A 19,698-nucleotide genomic window follows, 5' to 3' on the forward strand; every position below is an offset into this window, starting at 1 on the left:
AACATGGACAAGCTATGATAAGTGAAGTGCATCTCAGCTATCTAAATGCTGAGGTTCACCAGATGTGATAAGCGTTGTACAAGATAAATTGCTACTTTGGCATTCAGAACTTAGTATAAATAGAATAACTCTTGTCTTCATCAATAAATCTTTAGTTTTTGTGTCTGATCTTATTCAAATAAGTCTTTTCTTGTTTTTATAATATTGAACATTTTTTATAAGTTACAAATAATAATCCTTTTATTCTTTGTGCTTAACAAGTATATATAAGAAGGATCATCTACCTGGCCAATAGAGATACTTCAGTTTTACTTTACACCTGTCAGTTTGATAATAAAACATACCTTTATCAAGTTGACTATTGTTTTTTTGTTCTTTTTTTTCCGTGAATTTTAGCCTATCAAGCCTCAAATTCCACAGTAACAAATACACCTTTTTATCCATTCAACTAAAAGGCTATAACATCTTCCTGCACACTCTTCATATCTACTTCCGTATGTATCTCGATCAGGTCTCAAATTGCATATACTATCTCTATATATAAGCATCTGACAAAAATGTTGTGCCTAAATTTAGGTTTAAGCCAAATTTGAAGAAAGCGACTAAAAGGCGCCAGCACATACTCGAAGGTTCTGGAAACTGATAGCAGCAGACATTGATCTGATTATCAGTTGCTATATCAAGTGTTATATCTACTCGAAAGTTCTATTGATTAAGTAATTATCGATCGTAGAAATAGTATAAATATAAGTTGTAAATGCAATCAATAAACAGTACCTTCGAACATAATCTCAAATCTATTAGTTACACTCTGTTATTTGATAACTCTTACCATTGAATCTATCTATCAAGACGACAAAATGAATCGAGGGGCTATGGCCCAATGGATAAGGCGTCTGACTACGAATCAGGAGATTCCAGGTTCGACCCCTGGTAGCCTCAATATTTTTTCACTTAATTCTGAATAGCGTGAGATGTTGCTATGCTTTTTTTTTCCTCTGTTTCAAGTATGATGTTACGAATCGACTTTCCAACTTGTTCTTCTGTTTCTTTTGCTGTTATTTACTCGCATCACATCAATAACAGACCCAATTTTTACCTCAATGCATTGCAATTTAATTTCAAATCTCATGTGGAATGTGTACGAATCCATCTTGGGGCAATTGGAAGTCTACTATACAGTATAACGCATCAACGTGAGTCCACCTCTAGAAAGACCAGTTTGAAAACAATATTCATTCCGTACTGAGCAATTCAAATGCAAGCATATATTTCACCCAGAAAAACAGCTATAGTTCATTTAGATGATCATACAGTACCTATTTTCAAGAGCCAATGCTTACTCAACGTGGTCTGAATAAAGGTCTCATTGCAGAGAACATGAAGCTCGTGCTATGACATTCAATCTGCACCCGAAACAAAATGATCTTAAAATGCCCATAAACAGATCAATTCTGTCTAAAAGGGTTATATTTTAACAAGATTCGGTTGTCATACCTTGTCATGCTGTATATAGAGTATAAGCTGTTATGAAATCCATGTCAAAACTGCAACGGATATGCGAGGAGAGTGGGTTTTGTCAGATTTAATGTATTTTCACGTGGGAGAAGGTAGGATGTATCCAATCAATGGCAAGTTGTAATAATAAAATATGTAACTATTGTGTTTGTTCCCCACATTTTCACCTCTCTTTTTTCTTTCTTCTTAATTTTATTACCACTCTAACATATACATATATATACACACACACACACACATCATGTCACAACAGCAACAGCAACAACCCAGCAATAGTAATAATAACATCAACACGAATCTGTACCTGAGTTCCTTACTACAAGGTGGGTATTTCACAATCTCTCTAGACATTAATGCTAACATTGGTTTGGCTCTAGATGATACACATCAAGACCACAACGCTAGCACAAACTCAAATAACAGCAGAAAACGCAGTTACTCGACAGATCAAGCATTAGACGGAGGGGAAGAAGAAGGCGATGTATCCGAGAAAAAAGAGCGCAAAGGCCGTAAAGCACCACATGAGCTGTTAACAGATGCAGAAAAGAAGGCCAATCACATTGCATCCGAAAAGAAGCGTAGACAGAATATAAGATTAGGATTTGACCAACTCATTGAAATTGTGCCATCATTGACACAAGGCAACAGATCAGAGGCCTTTATATTACAAAAATGTACCCTAGTATTTCTCTGAAAATGGATAATGGCGTGAGAAATATTAACCCACTTTTTTTAATGGCAGCTGTCGATCATATTCGACATTTAATCAACGTAAAGAACGATTTGAAGAGCCAGATTAGAGATCTTCAAGGTGTATTAGGAGAAGCGTAAGTGGAACTATATAAAGAAAAGAGAGACTTGGATGATTGCTGATGCATTGCTATTTTTTTTTTTTTTTTACTTGTAGTAATTATGATGAAGATGTAAGTGATTTATTATGAATTAGAAGAGAGATAAAATGTATATTGATAATTTATCATATAAATTAGTCTTCTGAAGACGATTTGACCTACTCTTCCTACTGACTAAAGAAATCCAGGACACGGTAATGTTGGTTCCTGTACCTCACATAGGCCGAATACGTGCTTTTTGGCGTACCAATGAACAAGTTGGCATGAGATGCAATCTCAGCATCGATCATTGGAGGTAATAAACTATCTATCTTGTCATGTCTCTTTCTTTGCAATAAGATCTTGGCATTGTAGAAATCACTGAGTGTAAATAGACATGGATATCTGTCAAACATGTGAGGAAACTCCTGCTGTGGATTGGCGGCATCGGTTGCTAAATAGATCATTTCAAGTTGTGGATTTTGTAGGACATCTTGCACGGATTGACATTGCTTTAAGCGTTCATGCACTGAAGTTATAGATTTTAAGCGCTGCATCACTTGTCTGTTGTTGAGATTGTTGTTGCCATGAACCACAGTTAAATTGCTCAATAATGCAGACTCTACTTGAGCAATGGTTTCAGCAGCCATCTTTTGAAAAATACCATCTCCTTGGCGTAAATGAACACTGGTATAACGATCGCCAAGAGCCTGGATAATCTTTTGACTGGATTGCTTGATTTTTGGATGATTGAGGCCGGTGGTACGATGCAGGTATTCTCTCAACCAGAGCATTTCAGGTTCGTGTAACTGAAGCCTGGATGTGCCAAACAAGGAACCAAACACCAGATAAGTTTCAGGTCTTGCACGCAATTCATTCAAATCAATGTGTTCCAAGTATTTATCGTTCATGTCTTCATGGTCAAATGCATAAAGATTGGGGTCGTGATCATGGATCTGATAAGAGTATCGGAATGGGTCTTGCACACTATACACTGTTTCATTGAGTTGGTGCGCACTTGCATGGCGGTGGATGTAGTCCCTTGACATGTCAAATCGCTGTTCAGTGTGGATGTTCAATGCGTGTGCTGACGATAGATCAAATATAGATTCAACAGGCAGCGGCTTGTATTTGCGGTAGGCATGGCAACGAAGTCGACGGCCGGCTTCCTTTTTGTTTTGCCTGATGTACATTGGACATAACTCTAGTTGTTTAGCGAGTTCATTGGACTCTGCCCAAAATGTCGCTGAACCAATGTTGAGTTCAGGCATCAGTAATGTGCGATTGAGTGCATGAGCAATGGTCATGGCATTGATGAGCGAGATGCGCTGATTGTGAAGCCCTGAATGCGGGAGATAGGTTATGTATTTTGGGGAATCGTGTGTTACATGGCTGTTTTGCTGTGGTTGTGTTGCTCCTGAGCGAATGGACATGACGGTATTGGACTGACAGATGGCCCAGATGGACAGACATGCCACACATAAAAGGGTTGTAATGATGGTATGAATAGTTTTCATATGAGATAGAAACAAGAGAAAACGAATGTATCAACGAGTGGAGAGAGAGAGAGAGAGAGAGAGAGAGGAGAAGGCGACGATCATCCAGGCCACACACTGTCTATATATACACATTTGACAGTTTCCAAAAGGAAAAAAACTTTAATAAAAAGACCGTGAAGCTCCTTCTAGAATCAATTGTAAAAATCCCAACACACACATACACACATATTACATATTATACGCTGATACAAAATAAATAATGTGGTTTCAATTGATTAAATTGTTTAATTAACTAGATGGCTCATTAACAAGAACAGCATGATTAATAGCGCTATTTGTTTCATTTACAGTAGATGAGGCGGTGGTAGTCGTATCATGTTGAGATGGTTGCATGGCGGTGGTAGTATCGGTGGTAGTAGAAGTAGTGATGACAGGTGTTGTAGCAGTGGTGGCAGTAGTAGTAGGTGTAGGTGTAGGTGTTGCGGTGGCAGTTGTCATGGTTGGAGTCGATGTAGCAGATGTGATGGGAGGTGTACCGGTAGCAGTAGATGTAGGGGTCACTGCAGATGTAGAAGGCGATTCTTCCGACTTTGTAGCTTGTTGTTGCTGATGTTGCTGTTGAGCAGCAGCTACAATAGCCGAGGTCAATGCGCTACCATTAGGTATAGGCACACCCATACCCAACTTTGCGTTCAACTCTTCCACCTCCTTCATCAGTCGATAGCTTTCAGATCCACCCAAAGAGCCACCAGCAGCCAATTTAGCCTGTAACTCTTCCACTTCCTGCTTGAGCTTCTGATTCTCTTCCTCTAATTGGACAATCTTCTCTTCCATCTCATGAATGTGTTGCTTCTTCTTTTTACGACACTCTTTTGCTGCAACACGATTTCTCAGTAAACGACGCTGACGACGCTCATCGTTGGACAAGGTTCTGGCATTGGCTCTCTTCATACCGTTGGCGCTGTTATCATCCGTCATGCCATTTGCGTTGGGAGAGGGTTGTTGAAGATGAGGATGCATGTTGGTAGGACTGCCTCCTGGTGCTCCAGCTGGTCCTCCTGGTCCTCCAGGCATTTGAGGTGGTCCAGGTAACGCAGTGATAACATTGCCGCCTTGCTGAAGTTGTTGTAACAGGTTAGATGCTAAACTAGGGACAGCGATAGGTGAGACCATGGCTTGAGCAAGTGATGAAGCAGTTAAATTGGCAAGATCTTGGCCCTGGGCTTGTGCTTGTGCTTGAACATAGGATTGCAATAGTTGTTGTTGTTGAGGATCCGTAAGTAAATGCAAGCCTGGTGGAGGTGGGACATTGGGCATCGTAATTATATTGGGATTGGGGTTGCTGGTGTTGCTTGTATTGGCATTGGTGCTGTCAGTAGGGTTTGCTGCATCCGTAACGCCGTTGCTTGGTGTCTTTTGTTGCTGTTGTGGCTGTGGTTGAGAAGCATTGGCAGCAGCATTGGCAGCAGCAGCAGCGGCGGCAGCGGCAGCGACAGCGGGGTCAATGTTGACTGACTGCTGTGCTTCTACAACAGGCTGCTCCTCAGGCTTGGCAGTAGTATCAGTTGATGGAGACACAGATCCGGGATGGCTCGAATTGGCATCAGATGCATAATCCAACTTTATGGTTTTGACATCTCTTGATTCATCTGCATCATTACTGGCAGCTCGCTTTAATTGATTTGGAAGGATATCCATATTGTTGGACTGGACACTGGCTTCAGACATTTGTGTGTATAGATGTGGTTTGTTAGGTGGCGTAGATTTCTACACACAGCAGCATCGAGTTAGTTATCTGATGTCCTGCATTGACTGATCTCCCATCATGTCGAGGCAGCTCACATCCCATCACACACACACACACATACACCTCTCACCGACCCACCTAATGTTGCCCATCTGGCTCCAAACCACCCAACATGTCGCAGCAGCAAAGATCACTTACCAGTATTAGATGATATTATATTGTTGGACTAGAATGCCTTTGATGTGTTTATATGCAATATATTTTATTGGATGATATTCTCTTTGTGAAGTCGGGAATAGCTTTTTGGATTTTTTTTTGATGACGAAAAAGAAATGTGAAAGAGAATGTCGACGTATTTAACAAAAAGAGATGACGAAGGCAAACTTGTTCAAAAGAGATGTTTATAAAGGGGGGGTGAAAAAAGAAATTTTTTTCTTCTCGTGTGTGGGTGCAAACAAGGGGGCGGGAGGATAAAAAGAGTTACAATGCATCCAATGATGTGCCAATAGAACATTCTAATGAGACAAGCCAATCACGACATGTTGGGCCAATATACATTCTTGATTTGTAAAAACAATGAATCTCCCCTGAAACAGAGATGTCAAAGCACTCTCGCAGTAAGAATAATGAAATTTTTAATGTATGTAGGCCACATTTTCTATATTGTGTGCTCAGGGCCGTTCATAATTGACTGTGAGCTAAAAGGATGGGATCCAATGCATTCTTATTGAGATGTTTGCTCTTTCTTTCTCTCCAAATCTTCATCTCATTTTTAAAAAATGAACGTTTCAGCTGGCAAAACGTCAAGAATTGTGCACAAGAACAACCCTAAGAAAAAGAAACAGCGCGCACAGATCAGACCCAAGCATAAAAATAAGCCATCGCCATCACACCACATACCCGCCTTAGCAACTACTACATCCATTGTCATTGCCACAAATCAACCGAGAGTACAAGATGCTCCTATTGTCTTTCTGTCAACGCCAATACCGACTGCGACGCCATTGCCACTCCCTAGTGGCGACAATGCTTCTTTTCCATTGAATGTGGCAGATCAAGATGATGACCAAGGCTTCTATCAAGTAGAAGAAACAGAATACACGGCATCAGCAGCAGCAATTCATAAAATGGAGGATACTGCATCCATCACTGCGCAACAGCAGCAACCAAAATCCGTCTCCACAGCCACCCAAGTAACGCAGATTGCAGCACCTGTCATTGGCGTCTTTGGCGGCATTGCACTGATTGCTGCTGCCATGTTTTACGTTGTCAGAAAGAGAAAGAGAAACAGCATGTTGGTGCAAGACAGGAGCAGCAACAAGAAATTCGACTTTAATAACGACAGCGCTGACGCTAAATCCATACACGATACAGACGGTGAAATGCATGACATTTCATTGTTGGAGGATGATGAAGCGATCATGACGATGGGCCAACCACCCAAATTAACGCCTGCTCATGCTAACAACACAACTGCCATTATGAATCACCACTACTTGGATCGTTCAACCCTAATTAATGTCCCTGAAAATCACCCTGTAAATAATTCATCAAATATGACGGATCACTGGCACTACCCTTCTCGTGCAAATTCCCTTCATCTCCCTCCATTGTCCTATAGAAACTCATATCGTTCATCCACCACAAGCACGGTCTACACGGACGCACTGATGAGCCCCATCTCAACTGTGTTTGACAACCCTCACCATGTGTCCTCATTCCTCATGATTGCAGAACGCCAACAATTGCAGCATCAACGACCAAGCATCCTGGATCATTTCAATAATGGCAGCGATATCAAACCAAGTCGATCCTCACCCATTGAAACCTACAAAGCTCAATTGGCCGAGCTTACTGTGCTGGATATTGAGGACGAGGATGAACAAGGCCAGCAGGAACCACCTAACGACCCTTTGCTCCCATTTTCCACAGTGCTCGATCTAACAGAGGTTTATTGAATAGCATCCTTGTAGAGTGCTAGATGCTGTCTATCCAATTTTTTATAATAAAGTCGTCTAATATGAGCTGCTGCATTTTTGAAATTCGCTGTACTGACATCAAACAAGAGCCACCATTCTTTTCCTGGCGATGTGGGTAACTTGATGCCTTGTTCTCTACACGATAGCCAGATAGCAGCACATGCAATGGTGGGTGGCTCATATGTCACGTAAATTGTTGTCCTCAGTCCATCGTTCAGGTAGTTCCATGCGCGTTTAGATATTTCTTCATTGTCTTCTAGTCCCAAAATGCGTAGATAATTGATCATATGGTTGTAAGGCAGTTGCACGTGTACGATGAAGCCTAACTGCCGTAATATCTGCATCTCGGCTGCAATCGCCATATTTTTAAGATTGTAGGCTTTCTAAAATGTGTGTGTTAATGTGGGCATGTTAGTCTTTGCTCATTTTTTGTTACCTGAGAGAATGCATCCAAGGGCACCTTGATGGATTGTCCCTTCATTTTTCGAATAATCAGGTCATATACTGTAATCAAGTGTGTCATACGAACGAAACATTCTTCCAGTTTGGATGCTAGAAATAGGGCGCCCATGCCAATTTCCTAATTATTGCATATTAAGCATGTTGTATGTCATTATGCCATGGATGTCTTACCACAATGCCAAACTCTTTTAGACTGGCCATGTAAAAGAATCGTTGAAACAGAACCTGCGCTGTAGCCATGGCGACTTGAGGTCTATCATGTGTTGACATAGCGTTAGTGAGCTTCCTTTTCTACACAGACTATCATCTAAGAGAAAAAAGATGCCTTACAGTTTCAACAAAATGCCTGCACTTTGAATCAATTCAGCTCCCAAGTTGCGTAGGTCTTCTTCTAGTTCTTCACTGATGCCATCACGTCGTGATACAGTCGTTTCAAGTTGTTCTAATGATGCGAGTGGGTTATTTAATGCGACAGACATGATGGCTCAAAAGGGAAGAAGAAAATAAAAGTGCGTGAGTAGCAGCCACCCAGATAGGGAGACCAAAATTAGACATCAGAAACGTCTTGTAAAAATACAATGAAATTTAACAACTCATTTGCTTGCATAACTTGGCATTGGGTGTAATATGTGCTATATATTTTTGGATCTGCGTTCATGTTACAGGTTGTAGTAAAGCTCAAAGCCGCGCTAAAAAGAGCTTTTTCCTTACGAATGGAGACGCTTGGAATCGATAATGTCAACATTTGACTGAATATCACCTAGAGCTAGTACAAGTAATCATAATCATAGCATAAAAATTTATAGTCCATAGACACTTTTACAACTCTAATATGAAAACAGAGTAGCCAGGCATTTGTCAGGCATGGCTCATATATGATTAGAGATTTTATATTAAATTACTATCAATCAACAATCAAGTGTCTTTTAACATTTTAGCTATTATTAATTTTACAATATTAGCCAAGGGCCAGCGGCAGGGCGAGCCGCCTGAACGTAGCGTAATAAATTTATGGTCCCTAGACAATTTCAAAGCCTTAAAAAGGAAATAAGTTGATCTAACAAGTATTTTGATGGGCTGGCGTTATTAAATATAGAATGCAAGAAAATAGCATGTCTAACGATATTGCTATGTAATTTGCCACCTGCTTTTCATACGCTTCAAAAGCAGCTATTACTGTATTGCCTTCATGATGAAAAGGGCACTGTTAAGTTTGCCAGCTGGCTCCACCAGCCAAAATTAATTCAAACCCAACTATCGGTTTACTCCAGACTGGCCAGATTCTGATACTTTTTCGACTTGATTGAACTATTTTACAGGATTCGACTATATGAAGTGTGATGGTCGTCCCATGCTTCCTAATACATTCTTAAAGTACTTTTCAAGGCGCATCCAATGGTACCAAGTAAGATAGATGTTTTGAATAAACTTATTGAGTAACTTATGAAAATATGAAAAGAGATGTTTGGCCAAAATGTCGAAATTTTACATATCAAAGTCCCACAAAGATGATTTCAGAGGTTGCTTTGGATCGATAGAAACATTTTGATGTAATACATACCATAGCAAGAGTCTTCATTTTCAAGGTAGAAAACGCGACCGTTTGATTTTCGATGAAAAGCATGAGCGGTACCTCATGCTTTTTGGTTGAATTTTGTCCATTTTTTTTTGGCCCCCAAAAAGTTGAGCAAAGGTGTTAGAAAGTAGCTGCCAGATGAGAGCAACTGTTTGGTGCTCTTCTGACGATCTAAAACGGCCTCGAACGCGAGAAAACGCAACTCAAATGCACTCGAATTTTGCTGTATTAGGTACACTCTTGACTAAAAAGGGATACTATCTGTATGATACTTGTCCGTATATAAAACAGCTACATGTATATGAATGTAGAGCATCACATAAGAGTCAGATCTACAGATAATATGAAGGGTTTTCATGTGTAAATGGAGGATCAAAATGAAAGTAGCAGTATTTTGATAAGATGAGCAAGAGAAATCGGTAACGCCAGCTGCAGCTGCGCAGGTTGGTTCTCGCTGTCGAAACAAAGCGAAGATAGAGCGCTACCCGAGCCGTAAACACGCTTGTTTGCCAGAATAAAAGTATCAGCGTATGGTTTGATGAAGATTATCATAGTTCAATACTAGCTAGCACTTGAAGCATCAAAAGCTTTACTCTATCCACCTAAAAACTCTGATATACAATGTATCCGAAAGAGTAGTATGCTGCTTATCACTTGCATAAAATATCACAATGCTCCCATTAGGATAGAGGGCTGTTGTTAAGTAACTATTCAACCCATTAAAGTCTTTTTATTGTTGCTATTCCAAACCTTCTCTTTCACTTATCAAACACTTTCTTACAATGCATATGATATTCTCTTTACCAGAAGACTTGCTGTACTTTCAAAGCTTTTTATCAAACAGCTCACTGAATGCAGACTTGTTTGCAAGCACTGGAATACGCTTGCAGCAAGAACTATGCTTAGTAAAAGAACCACACTCAGGTCTAATGTACAGGCTCTCAATCTTTACAATCACTTGTCAAGAGTCCCAGCAAGGTCGCCATCATCAAACACATGCGCTTCAAGCTAGACGGACAAGACTTGCCATTTGTTCATCTATATCTGGGCTGTCCCATAGTATCATATCGGTGGATCCAATGCAACTTGAGTTGCTCGATCTATTGCATCTCAACAGACGTTCTTCACTGTCACAAAGGTAACAAAAGAAAGAAAAAAAAAAAAAAAGACCAGCAGAAACCCCATTTTTTCAAGATCGTACATATAAAGAATTTAAATGAGGGAGAGAAAAAAGGCGCTGGCATCTACCAGCTCGTCAGCCAAGGGCCATATTGAAAAGACCAGAGCCTCAGAAATATCAATTATACCCACAGAAAGAGATCTTTCATGTAAGCTATGGTTGCCTCTAGTCTTTGTTTTTCGCTCACACCCGAAACCTTGAATAGCATTACCGCCGCCTTCATTTGCAGAATCCGAATTCCATGAGATACAAAAGACGCAAAATACTCGTAAGCAAAACTTGCTGAAATGGTCTGACGTGCCTTCCCGGTACCCAAATCTGAGCAATGCTTGGGAATTTGCAGGGTAAGTGATAGGCTAAGCATTTTGTATAGAATGACAACTGATAATTCATCTATATAGATGGGGAAGCACCTATTACATGGAGATCGAACAATCCGACATCGACGTATACCATCAAGAACTCTCAAAGAAATCCACCATTGGACAGTGGCGAGCAACATCCATTGCAGGCAATGATTTGATTGCTTCTGTGCTCTACTCTATCGGCCCCTGTGTTGTACAATCAGGCAAATATGCTCCGATCTCCATGCTGTTGGTAGCACTGTTAATGTATCCCATGAAGCGCATCATCACAGAAGTTGCGACTGCCATGCCCTTGAACGGCGGCACCTACAATGCCATGCTAAACTCGACCACCAAAACAACGGCTGCTGTCGCTGCCTGTTTCTCTATCTTGGATTATCTCGCTACGTGTGTTGTCTCTGCATCTACGGCCAGTGCGTACTTGGCAGCCGAGGTTGTGTTACCAAGCAGTCTGACACCGTTTGCCATCACTATCATCATCTTGATTGGGTTCTCCATGATTTGTTTGTTGGGCCTGAAGGAGTCATCTACACTGACATTGTCGATCTTTACTTTGCATGCAATGACCATGGCTGTGGTGATGGTGACCAGTATCATCATGTGGGGAAAAGGAGGTAGCCAGACATTGATTGATAACTGGACTAGTATCCCTGATCCAGAAGGTTCGAATCCTGCCCATTTGATTTTCAATGGTTTCTGTATAGGTTTGCTGGGCGTTACAGGCTTTGAGGTATGGCATAGAGTCGCTGCTCACATGAGATGCCATGTTTACTGACAGCCTTGGATCATAGTCTGCCGAAAACTACATTGAGGATTTGAAGCCTGGTACCTTTCCCAAGGTGATGAACAACATGCTTGGATTCCTGCTAGCCATCAATGCGCCCATGACGCTGCTAGTCACCGTGTTGGTGCCTGTGCCTATCATTCAAGCCAATGCAGCCAATGCCGTCTCTGTGTTGGGAGAATACGCTGCTGGAGGAGGACGCTGGTTGCGATTATGGATCATGATTGATGCTGTCATTGTGCTTTGTGCAGGCGTGCTCACAGGCTTGATAGGAGCCATTGGTCTTGTGCAGCGTATGGCCTCGGATGGCATCCTTCCCAAATTCTTCTTAAAGCGCAATCGATTTACGGGCTCTTATCAATACATTGTGCTCGTCTTCCTGGTACTCAGCATTACCCTGTACGCCATTACAGGTGGAGACACGAGTTCATTGTCGGGTGTATTTGCTGTAGCGTTCCTTGGTAGTCTTTCTACCTTTGCCGTAGCCAATATCATGATCAAATACAAACGTGGTCGATTACCTCGCGTTAACAAGGTGTCTCTGCTCACCGCCGTCAGCACATTCTCGGTTTTATTGGCCAGCTTGATTGGTAACATTATCATTGATCCAATGATTGCTGAATATTTTGTCATTTACTTTGCTGTGGTGTTGGTTGTGGTGCTTGCCATGTTGAAACGTTGTTGGCTCTGGAAACTATGCTATTGGCTGTTTGATCAGATGGGCTTGTTGCATCGCTATCCTCACTTTTCAGAAAAGGTGGAAAACTTTATTGTGAGACAGATCAAACGTATCCGAAAGAATCCAGTAGTGTTCTTTCTCAAGACAGATGAGCCTCATGTTATGAATAAGGCGATACAGTACATTAAGAAGAACGAAGATGCCGGTCAGATCAAGTTTATCCATTTGTATCAAAACTCCAGTGATATCCCCGAGGATTTGGAAGCACATCATCGCACGTTGGATGAGATCTACCCCAAGATCCAGATTGATCTTGTAAGTTTCTCACTCAAAAGAGGCAACGTGTGTCTGTATTAACGTACCCTTAGATGTTCATTCAAGGTGAATTTAACCCTGCTACAGTGGATGCCATCTCAAGACAATTAGATATATCAAAAGCACAGATGTTTATGGCTTGTCCAGGCAAAGAGTTTAGTTATTCGCTGGGAGATTTCGGTGGTTTACGTATCATCATGTTTTAAAATAAGTATTTATTCAGAATAAAAAAAGCACTTAGTTGATCTTGAGGAGTTCAACTTCAAAGTTCAAGGTAGCCTTGGGAGGAATGAGACCGGGGTAACCGCGTTCACCATAAGCATAATCATGAGTACAGATCAATCTGGCCTTCTCACCAACAGACAATTGAGTGACACCTAATAAGATGACATGGCATCAGATATCACATCACACCAACCAAACACATACTATCTTACCTTCATCCCAACCCTTGATGACTTGGCCAACACCGATAGTACATTGGAAAGGAGATCCACGATCACGAGAAGAATCAAACTTGTCACCGTTCTCGAGAGTACCAACGTAGTGGATGGTAACCTTGTCACCCTTCTTGGGGAAGTTCTTGCCATCACCAGGAGCAATTCTTTCAACGCTGTGGATAATTGTATCTTAGTAACCTAGCACTGATATACATATACCCAAGCCCCCAAGGCTCTACTTACGTAACACCCATGTTTAGTATGTATTATCTTTTTAGATTGAAAAAAAAAGAGAGAAAAGCTAGAAAAACGTTTGTTTGTTTCGCGTTTTATACTTTGATTCACCGTCCTTTTACCTATACGTCATCTAAGCCTAGATCAATTTAAGCTTTTCATGGGAAATGATGTGCATTAGCACCTGAATCCATAGGCTAAAGGATCCCCTCTTGCTATAAATACCTGATTTATAAGTCAATGAGTGACATGAATCGCAAGGATATCTTTAAAGTCTACAAATGTCACGTTCGTTTTTGATTTCATTTTTGACATTGATGAGTATTGATATAGGCAAGCAGCAATCTGATCCTTCATTATCACTGAAGAAAACTCTCTACGGTCAGCATTACCTTTCGTATCCAGTGGAATTTGGTGTACTAAGCGTATATGGTTTTGATATATGTCCCTGGAAGAGTAAGCTTTTTTTTTTGGCATACACGACAATAACGATCGAGATCTTCAGCATCTGGCTCCGAGCTGCATTTCTTTGGTGCTGACTAATATCTAGAGTGTACCAATATCAAATGCCTTTTGAAGGATTCCTTATTTACCAATCTCCTCTCACAAATATAAGGGCAACAGTAAAAGTTGGGATCATTCGCATTCGGTGACATATCATTTCGTTTTTGCTGTATTGTTCTGTTACCCACTCTGTGGATAACAAAAATATGTTTGCGATAACACTCCTTGATTGCAGCAGGTTTGTCACAGAGTTAGCAACAAGACTCTGTTATTCTGCATGAGGTATATTTTGATTTGATAGCTCGGCTTTTCCATGTGCATACCGACTATGTGGTTTGTAGCTGCGTTTGCTCTTGTAAGTACAATTGCATGCTTTGTAGTATATGTTTGGGCCATCGAGATCAGGAACAATGCCGTTTTTCTGTGTATTTTGCAAGAAAAGCGGCTTCAGAACCATGAAATGAGGTCAATTAATAGTAAAAAAAAAAAAGCTATACCAGAGTCAGGGAGGGAGACGGTATCCATTCGCTGATATTGCTCTTGAGATGGCGACATAGAGCTTGCCTTGCGTAAATACAGGACTTGTACAAGATCTACAACGACTTTTTTTGAGAGATTATAATTGCAAAAGACACCTTTATATGGAGAAAATCCTATGGAAAAAGTATTTGAATTAAAGAATTGTCCTTTTAAATCCATAATTCCCATTTAATCAGCATCTCAATCATTATTGTCATCATCAGAAAGGCATTTGGGCTAGCCAGCAGCAGCGCCGCCTGCCGCCGCCGCCAAAATTCATTCAAACTCAGATTATTTTTTCTGATCAAGATTGGCCAAATCTGGTCTTTTGTCGACTCCTTTAATCTATTTTGCGATATTCGACTATCTGAACTGTGGTTATCATCCGATGCTTCCTAATACATTCTTGGAGTACTTTTCAAGGCGCTTCCGATGGTGCTAATTGCTGTATGTGTTTTGAATGAAAGTATTGAGCAATTTGGTAAGATATGAAATGAGGTTTTTAGCGAAAATAGCCATATTTTGCATATGAACACCTCATAAAAGTGGTTTCTGAGGCTACTTTGGATCGAAAGAAACATATTGAATTAGTATATACCATAGTAAAAGTTTTCATTTTCAAGATGAAAAATGTGATTGTTTGGATTTCGATGAAAAGCATGAGGGGTACCTCATGCTTTTTGGTTGATTTTTGGCCATTTTTTTTTTGGTCCCCAAAAAGTTGAGCAAAAGTGTCAGCAAGTTAGTGCTAATTGAGAGCAATTGTTTGGTGCTATTCTGACCATCTAAAACGGTCTTGAACGCGAGAAAACACAGCTCAAATGCACTCAGGTTTTGCTGTATCAAGGACACTAAGGACTAAAAAGGGCGAATACCAGTATATTGCTTGCCCGTATCTGTAGTAGCTACGTGTATATAGATGTAGAGCATCACATAAGAATCAAATCCACAGATAATATGAAGGGTCAACTGAAAGTAGCAGTATGTTAACAAGATACACAAGGGCAATCAGTAGCACGAGCTGCTACTGCACAGGTTGGTTTTCACCGAAGCGAAGCGAAGGTAGGGAGCCATCCAAAGCATAAACACTCATATGAAATAATATCAATCCATTCTTACATTTTGTTGGGCCAATAAACAAGAGAAGCTCCCCTTGAATAAAATTGGTTGTGTAAAACCTTCCTTTTCGTTTTCTCCTTTGTCTCGTTTCTTCTTCTCTTCATCTTCACCGCTGCTTATCAACAGCAACCGAAAAAACAAGCATGTCAGCAGCAGCACTAGAAGACGGTAAGCCCCTGGATGCTAACAACAAGAGACGCACAGAAACTTAAAAAGAGTGTGATAATAGCAACCGTATTAAAGACACGACTCGAAGAATACGAAAAAAAGTACAAAGAAGAGCACGCACAATTGGTCAATTTTCAAAAGAAACTCACACAAGCAGGTACTCATCTAAAATCATTGGCACAAGAGAATGCGAAATTAAACAAATCTTTGACGGATCAAAAGAATCAACTCGACGAGAAAGATGATCAGCTCAAACAACTGGAACACAAACTGGAAAGCACAGCACAAGGCCATCAAAAGGAGATCAAGCAGTTGGTCGATATTTTGGAAAACATGATTGACGAGGGCGAAGGGGGATCACCTTCCAACACAACGCCTGATGTCTCTACCTCCACACTATTGGACAGTTATGTCAAGTCGGTACAAAAGCGCTTAAGCAAAGCGACTGAGCAGCCGAGCCAAAAGAAGCCAAACAAAGGTAAAACACCATACAGTATGTGCGTATTGGTCAATGGGCAACTAAAAGCGTTTCTGATTAGAAAATGAAGCGCTGCAAGCACACATCAAGAAATTAGAGCAAGAAATCAAAGGTAAATGGCAGCATTTGGCAGACAACCAGAGCAGTAAGCTAACCTTAAAGATAGACTTGAAAAAGACGGATCATGTCGAGATTATCCACCAGAGTTTAACCAGCATACTAAACGATCCGGAAAATGGGATTATCGATAGTTCCGTGCCTCCCTCCATTTTGTTGCTCTTGGAACAAGTTCGAAGCACTCTACAAGAACAACAAGAGCAGATCAAAAACGCACATCAAAAGCACACGGCTGAGCTGGAGGAAGCACAAAAGGATCTCAAGCGACAAATCACACAACTCAGCATCACCATCAACGAATTGACCGACGATAGGGAGCGTGCCATCAGCGAAAAGGAAGAAATCCTAGGCCAACTGGAGCAACTCACCACACTGGAAACACAAATCAAAGAGTTGGGGTCGAAATTGGCAACCACTGAGAAAGAAAAGAAGGAGAGTCAAGACAGAGAAAAGCAGCTTTCCAAGGAACACCAGTCGTTGTTGGGCAAATTATCTCATATCAAGGAAACACTGACACCCCGATTGGAACAAGACAAGCAATTGAGACAAAAAGTGAGCGAACTTACGCAAGAGCTGGACAACACGCGTCAAGAACTGGAGCAGAGTCGGTCTGATATGATGTTGCGCGACCAAGAATCATCACAGCAAATCGAGAGCTTGGACCAAGAAATCACACAACTCTCTCGCAAGCTGGAAAATGTGCAACAGGAGAGAGAGGAATACGAAGCTATGGCGATGCAACTGGATGCCGAATGCAATCAAGTGCGTGAACAGTTAAAGTCAAGTCAATTCGAGCTGTCTCAACTCAAATCACACATGGAATCCGAGAAACTGGAATATGAATCTGAAAAGGCCAGCCTTGCCAATCTACAGACCGTGCTCGAAGAATTCCAAGCAACCAAAGACGCTGAGATGCAAGCTGCTGTGGAGCACATTGAGAGACAACTCGCAGTCGCCAAAAAGTCATGGGCTGAATACGAAGAAAGAGCTCATATTGCTGAAGCCGCGTTGGCCAAGTACCAGCAAGATGTAGGCAAAACTCAAAAATACGAGCAAGAGATCAAAGAAAAGAACTTGTTGATTGGCAAGTTGCGACACGAAGCCATCATTCTGAATGAGCACTTGGTGGAAGCCATGCGAAAGCTCAAGGAGGAGACAAGCGAAAGCAACGTGGACAGACAGTTGATTACCAACTTGCTGGTGGGATTCTTGATGGCACCCAGAGGAGACCGTAAACGATTCGATATTCTCACTATTATATCCAACGTGCTGCAATTAACAGAGGAACAAAAGGAACAAATTGGCTTATCCAGACCCAAGCATGGCACTTATACAAGTGGTAGTAACACAACTGCATTCAGCCCCATCACTTCGCCTGTATTAGACAAACCACCACAAAAGGAATCATTCACAGATGCCTGGATCTCGTTTTTGCTAAAGGAATCAAGTCCTCTGAGAAGAAATAGATCTGCAGTGACATTATCCAATACCACCAAAGATGGTGATAGCATTGATTTATAATAATAATAAAGAGATTGTGTGTGTGTATGCAGCGTGTGCGCACGGACTTGTGGTTGTTGTTTATTGCATATAGAACTTGGTGTGGTAGCAGTAATAAAAGTAGTGATAATAGTAGTAATAGTATATATATAAGGGGACAAGGGGGGGTAACGCTATAAAAAATATGGTATTAATGGGGTGATATAAATTATAATTCAACAGGTGCAGTAATTGATAATTGTGTGGCGGATCGAATCACCTCTGGTCTGTAGGTATCTGGTTCTTTGACAGGACTTGCGCAATCAATTTCATCGTCTTCCATCACAGGCGTTCGAACAAGACGAATGCTATCACTGCCAGATGGGCGACGCGAAGAAGGCGAAGAGGATAATCGCTTCATTTTTACGGGTGTTGTAGCCGTTGTAGTCGTAGACACTTTGGGTGGTGGAGCTGCTGATACTGGAGATGGAGGAGACGATGTCGCGGGCTTTTTCAATGGTGTGTTGGACGAGCATGAGGATGAGGAAGGAGATCCTGAAGCCTCTGATTCTACAAAAGATCGTCCATGAATAAACCACACTCTCAAATATAGTTCCTAGATACTTTACTTATAGTTGTGGCATCAGGAGGCTCAACCCATTCAGTTGGTATGACACATGGGAACATGGTGCCTAATTTTGCTGCCCGATTGATCCATCCAGGAGCTTGTTTGCCTGTCAGTCGCTTGCAGAGATCCTCTGAAAAGTGATTGCAATTTCTTTGGGCTGTGTTAACATCCATCTGCTTTTTTAGGAGTCTCATTTACCTCGTCAATAACTTGTAAGACGTGCCTACGTATTCCTTTGATATCTCTTGCAGTACTTTATCCACCTGTTGTTGTGATAGATTGGTGTATCCCATACTGATCGATTGTCTATTGGAAATGATCTATGAGCACCTATCACTCTATCAAAAAGGGCAGCATCTTACTTGAACAAGAGCCCTTGAGGCCCAATCTTGGGCTGCACCATAAACACACCAGTAACGTGCTCATAATCATGTCCTCCAAAACAATACTCATGTTCTCCAATTTCAATTCCGGAATGATAAATACCTATTTAGATCTTTTGGATGAGCAGCTCTTTACCAAGTCTTGATTCATGATCCTGATTTCGTACCAATGCCCAAACAATACCCAACATTTGTAATGAATCCAGGCTGTAACTACACACAGTTGTCATGTCAATCACCTTCTCTATGTGCTTTTGGCTTTTTTCAGTTACCATATCATAGACGTTTAAAACAACTAATCGAAAAAGAAATCAGCGATCTGCGTATGCAAATACAAATCAATGTACAGAGGACTTACTTTTACGCTTTTCCTGCTCTGAATCCACTTCGGTTTTACTGAATGCATTCCGTATCAAACCAAACATAACACTTGAGAGAGAGAGAGAGAGAGAGAAAAAAAGAGTGTGGAACACAGGAGTAAAGAAAGAGAAAAAGAAGGGAAAATAATGAGGAGGCGAGTTTAATCATCATATCACAACAACCATAAGCCTATAGGGCGGAGATGAACTAGAGACAATCTTTGATACTACTGTCTGATCGCTTTCATGGCTTGATTGCTAACAACATGCATCACCTCATTGCGCATTAGATTGCTATGCATTACAGAGCTTGTATAGTAACCTTGAAAGCAAGGA

At 41.1% G+C, this 19,698-nt stretch overlaps 9 protein-coding genes and 1 non-coding gene across 10 annotated transcripts; 5 read left to right on the top strand and 5 right to left on the bottom strand.

Annotated features, from left to right (window-relative positions):
- Positions 1-869: 869 nt before the first annotated feature.
- ATC70_008843 lies at positions 870-942 on the top strand. Its single transcript has one exon. It is a non-coding gene; the product is annotated as a tRNA-Arg (tRNA).
- Positions 943-1,759: 817 nt separating this feature from the next.
- On the top strand, positions 1,760-2,459 carry TOM20_1 (mitochondrial import receptor subunit tom20; the record flags this gene model as incomplete). Its single annotated transcript, XM_064828088.1, has 4 exons — positions 1,760-1,841; positions 1,896-2,192; positions 2,261-2,345; positions 2,426-2,459. 4 exons carry the CDS (start codon positions 1,760-1,762, stop codon positions 2,457-2,459), a joined length of 498 nt encoding a protein of 165 aa, XP_064685290.1.
- A 77-nt stretch (positions 2,460-2,536) lies between these two features.
- ATC70_008845 (uncharacterized protein) lies at positions 2,537-3,865 on the bottom strand (the record flags this gene model as incomplete). Its single annotated transcript, XM_064828089.1, has 1 exon — positions 2,537-3,865. The coding sequence occupies one exon, from the start codon at positions 3,863-3,865 to the stop codon at positions 2,537-2,539; it is 1,329 nt and encodes a 442-aa protein (XP_064685291.1).
- A 270-nt stretch (positions 3,866-4,135) lies between these two features.
- On the bottom strand, positions 4,136-5,575 carry TOM20_2 (mitochondrial import receptor subunit tom20; the record flags this gene model as incomplete). Its single annotated transcript, XM_064828090.1, has 1 exon — positions 4,136-5,575. The coding sequence occupies one exon, from the start codon at positions 5,573-5,575 to the stop codon at positions 4,136-4,138; it is 1,440 nt and encodes a 479-aa protein (XP_064685292.1).
- Positions 5,576-6,373: 798 nt separating this feature from the next.
- On the top strand, positions 6,374-7,552 carry ATC70_008847 (uncharacterized protein; the record flags this gene model as incomplete). The annotated part of the gene is made up of 1 exon (XM_064828091.1): positions 6,374-7,552. One exon carries the CDS (start codon positions 6,374-6,376, stop codon positions 7,550-7,552), a length of 1,179 nt encoding a protein of 392 aa, XP_064685293.1.
- Positions 7,553-7,571: 19 nt separating this feature from the next.
- On the bottom strand, positions 7,572-8,514 carry HMG1_2 (3-hydroxy-3-methylglutaryl-coenzyme A (HMG-CoA) reductase isozyme; the record flags this gene model as incomplete). Its single annotated transcript, XM_064828092.1, has 5 exons — positions 7,572-7,582; positions 7,647-7,956; positions 8,010-8,153; positions 8,207-8,288; positions 8,366-8,514. 5 exons carry the CDS (start codon positions 8,512-8,514, stop codon positions 7,572-7,574), a joined length of 696 nt encoding a protein of 231 aa, XP_064685294.1.
- Positions 8,515-10,827: 2,313 nt separating this feature from the next.
- Positions 10,828-13,140, top strand: ATC70_008849 (Phospholipase; the record flags this gene model as incomplete). Its single annotated transcript, XM_064828093.1, has 5 exons — positions 10,828-10,939; positions 10,997-11,135; positions 11,193-11,886; positions 11,948-12,934; positions 12,988-13,140. 5 exons carry the CDS (start codon positions 10,828-10,830, stop codon positions 13,138-13,140), a joined length of 2,085 nt encoding a protein of 694 aa, XP_064685295.1.
- A 31-nt stretch (positions 13,141-13,171) lies between these two features.
- cmk1_1 (Calcium/calmodulin-dependent protein kinase type I) lies at positions 13,172-13,628 on the bottom strand (the record flags this gene model as incomplete). The annotated part of the gene is made up of 3 exons (XM_064828094.1): positions 13,172-13,311; positions 13,372-13,547; positions 13,618-13,628. 3 exons carry the CDS (start codon positions 13,626-13,628, stop codon positions 13,172-13,174), a joined length of 327 nt encoding a protein of 108 aa, XP_064685296.1.
- Positions 13,629-15,893: 2,265 nt separating this feature from the next.
- Positions 15,894-18,034, top strand: ATC70_008851 (uncharacterized protein; the record flags this gene model as incomplete). Its single annotated transcript, XM_064828095.1, has 4 exons — positions 15,894-15,918; positions 15,980-16,396; positions 16,458-16,508; positions 16,563-18,034. 4 exons carry the CDS (start codon positions 15,894-15,896, stop codon positions 18,032-18,034), a joined length of 1,965 nt encoding a protein of 654 aa, XP_064685297.1.
- Positions 18,035-18,221: 187 nt separating this feature from the next.
- ACH1 (acetyl-CoA hydrolase) lies at positions 18,222-19,428 on the bottom strand (the record flags this gene model as incomplete). The annotated part of the gene is made up of 7 exons (XM_064828096.1): positions 18,222-18,562; positions 18,622-18,770; positions 18,819-18,926; positions 18,983-19,106; positions 19,171-19,216; positions 19,276-19,298; positions 19,362-19,428. The coding sequence occupies 7 exons, from the start codon at positions 19,426-19,428 to the stop codon at positions 18,222-18,224; spliced, it is 858 nt and encodes a 285-aa protein (XP_064685298.1).
- Positions 19,429-19,698: the final 270 nt, after the last annotated feature.

Source organism: Mucor velutinosus (genome assembly GCF_035048745.1).
Source record: "Mucor velutinosus strain NIH1002 chromosome Unknown tig00001563, whole genome shotgun sequence".
In the NCBI taxonomy this organism is placed as follows: Eukaryota; Fungi; Mucoromycota; class Mucoromycetes; order Mucorales; family Mucoraceae; genus Mucor; species Mucor velutinosus.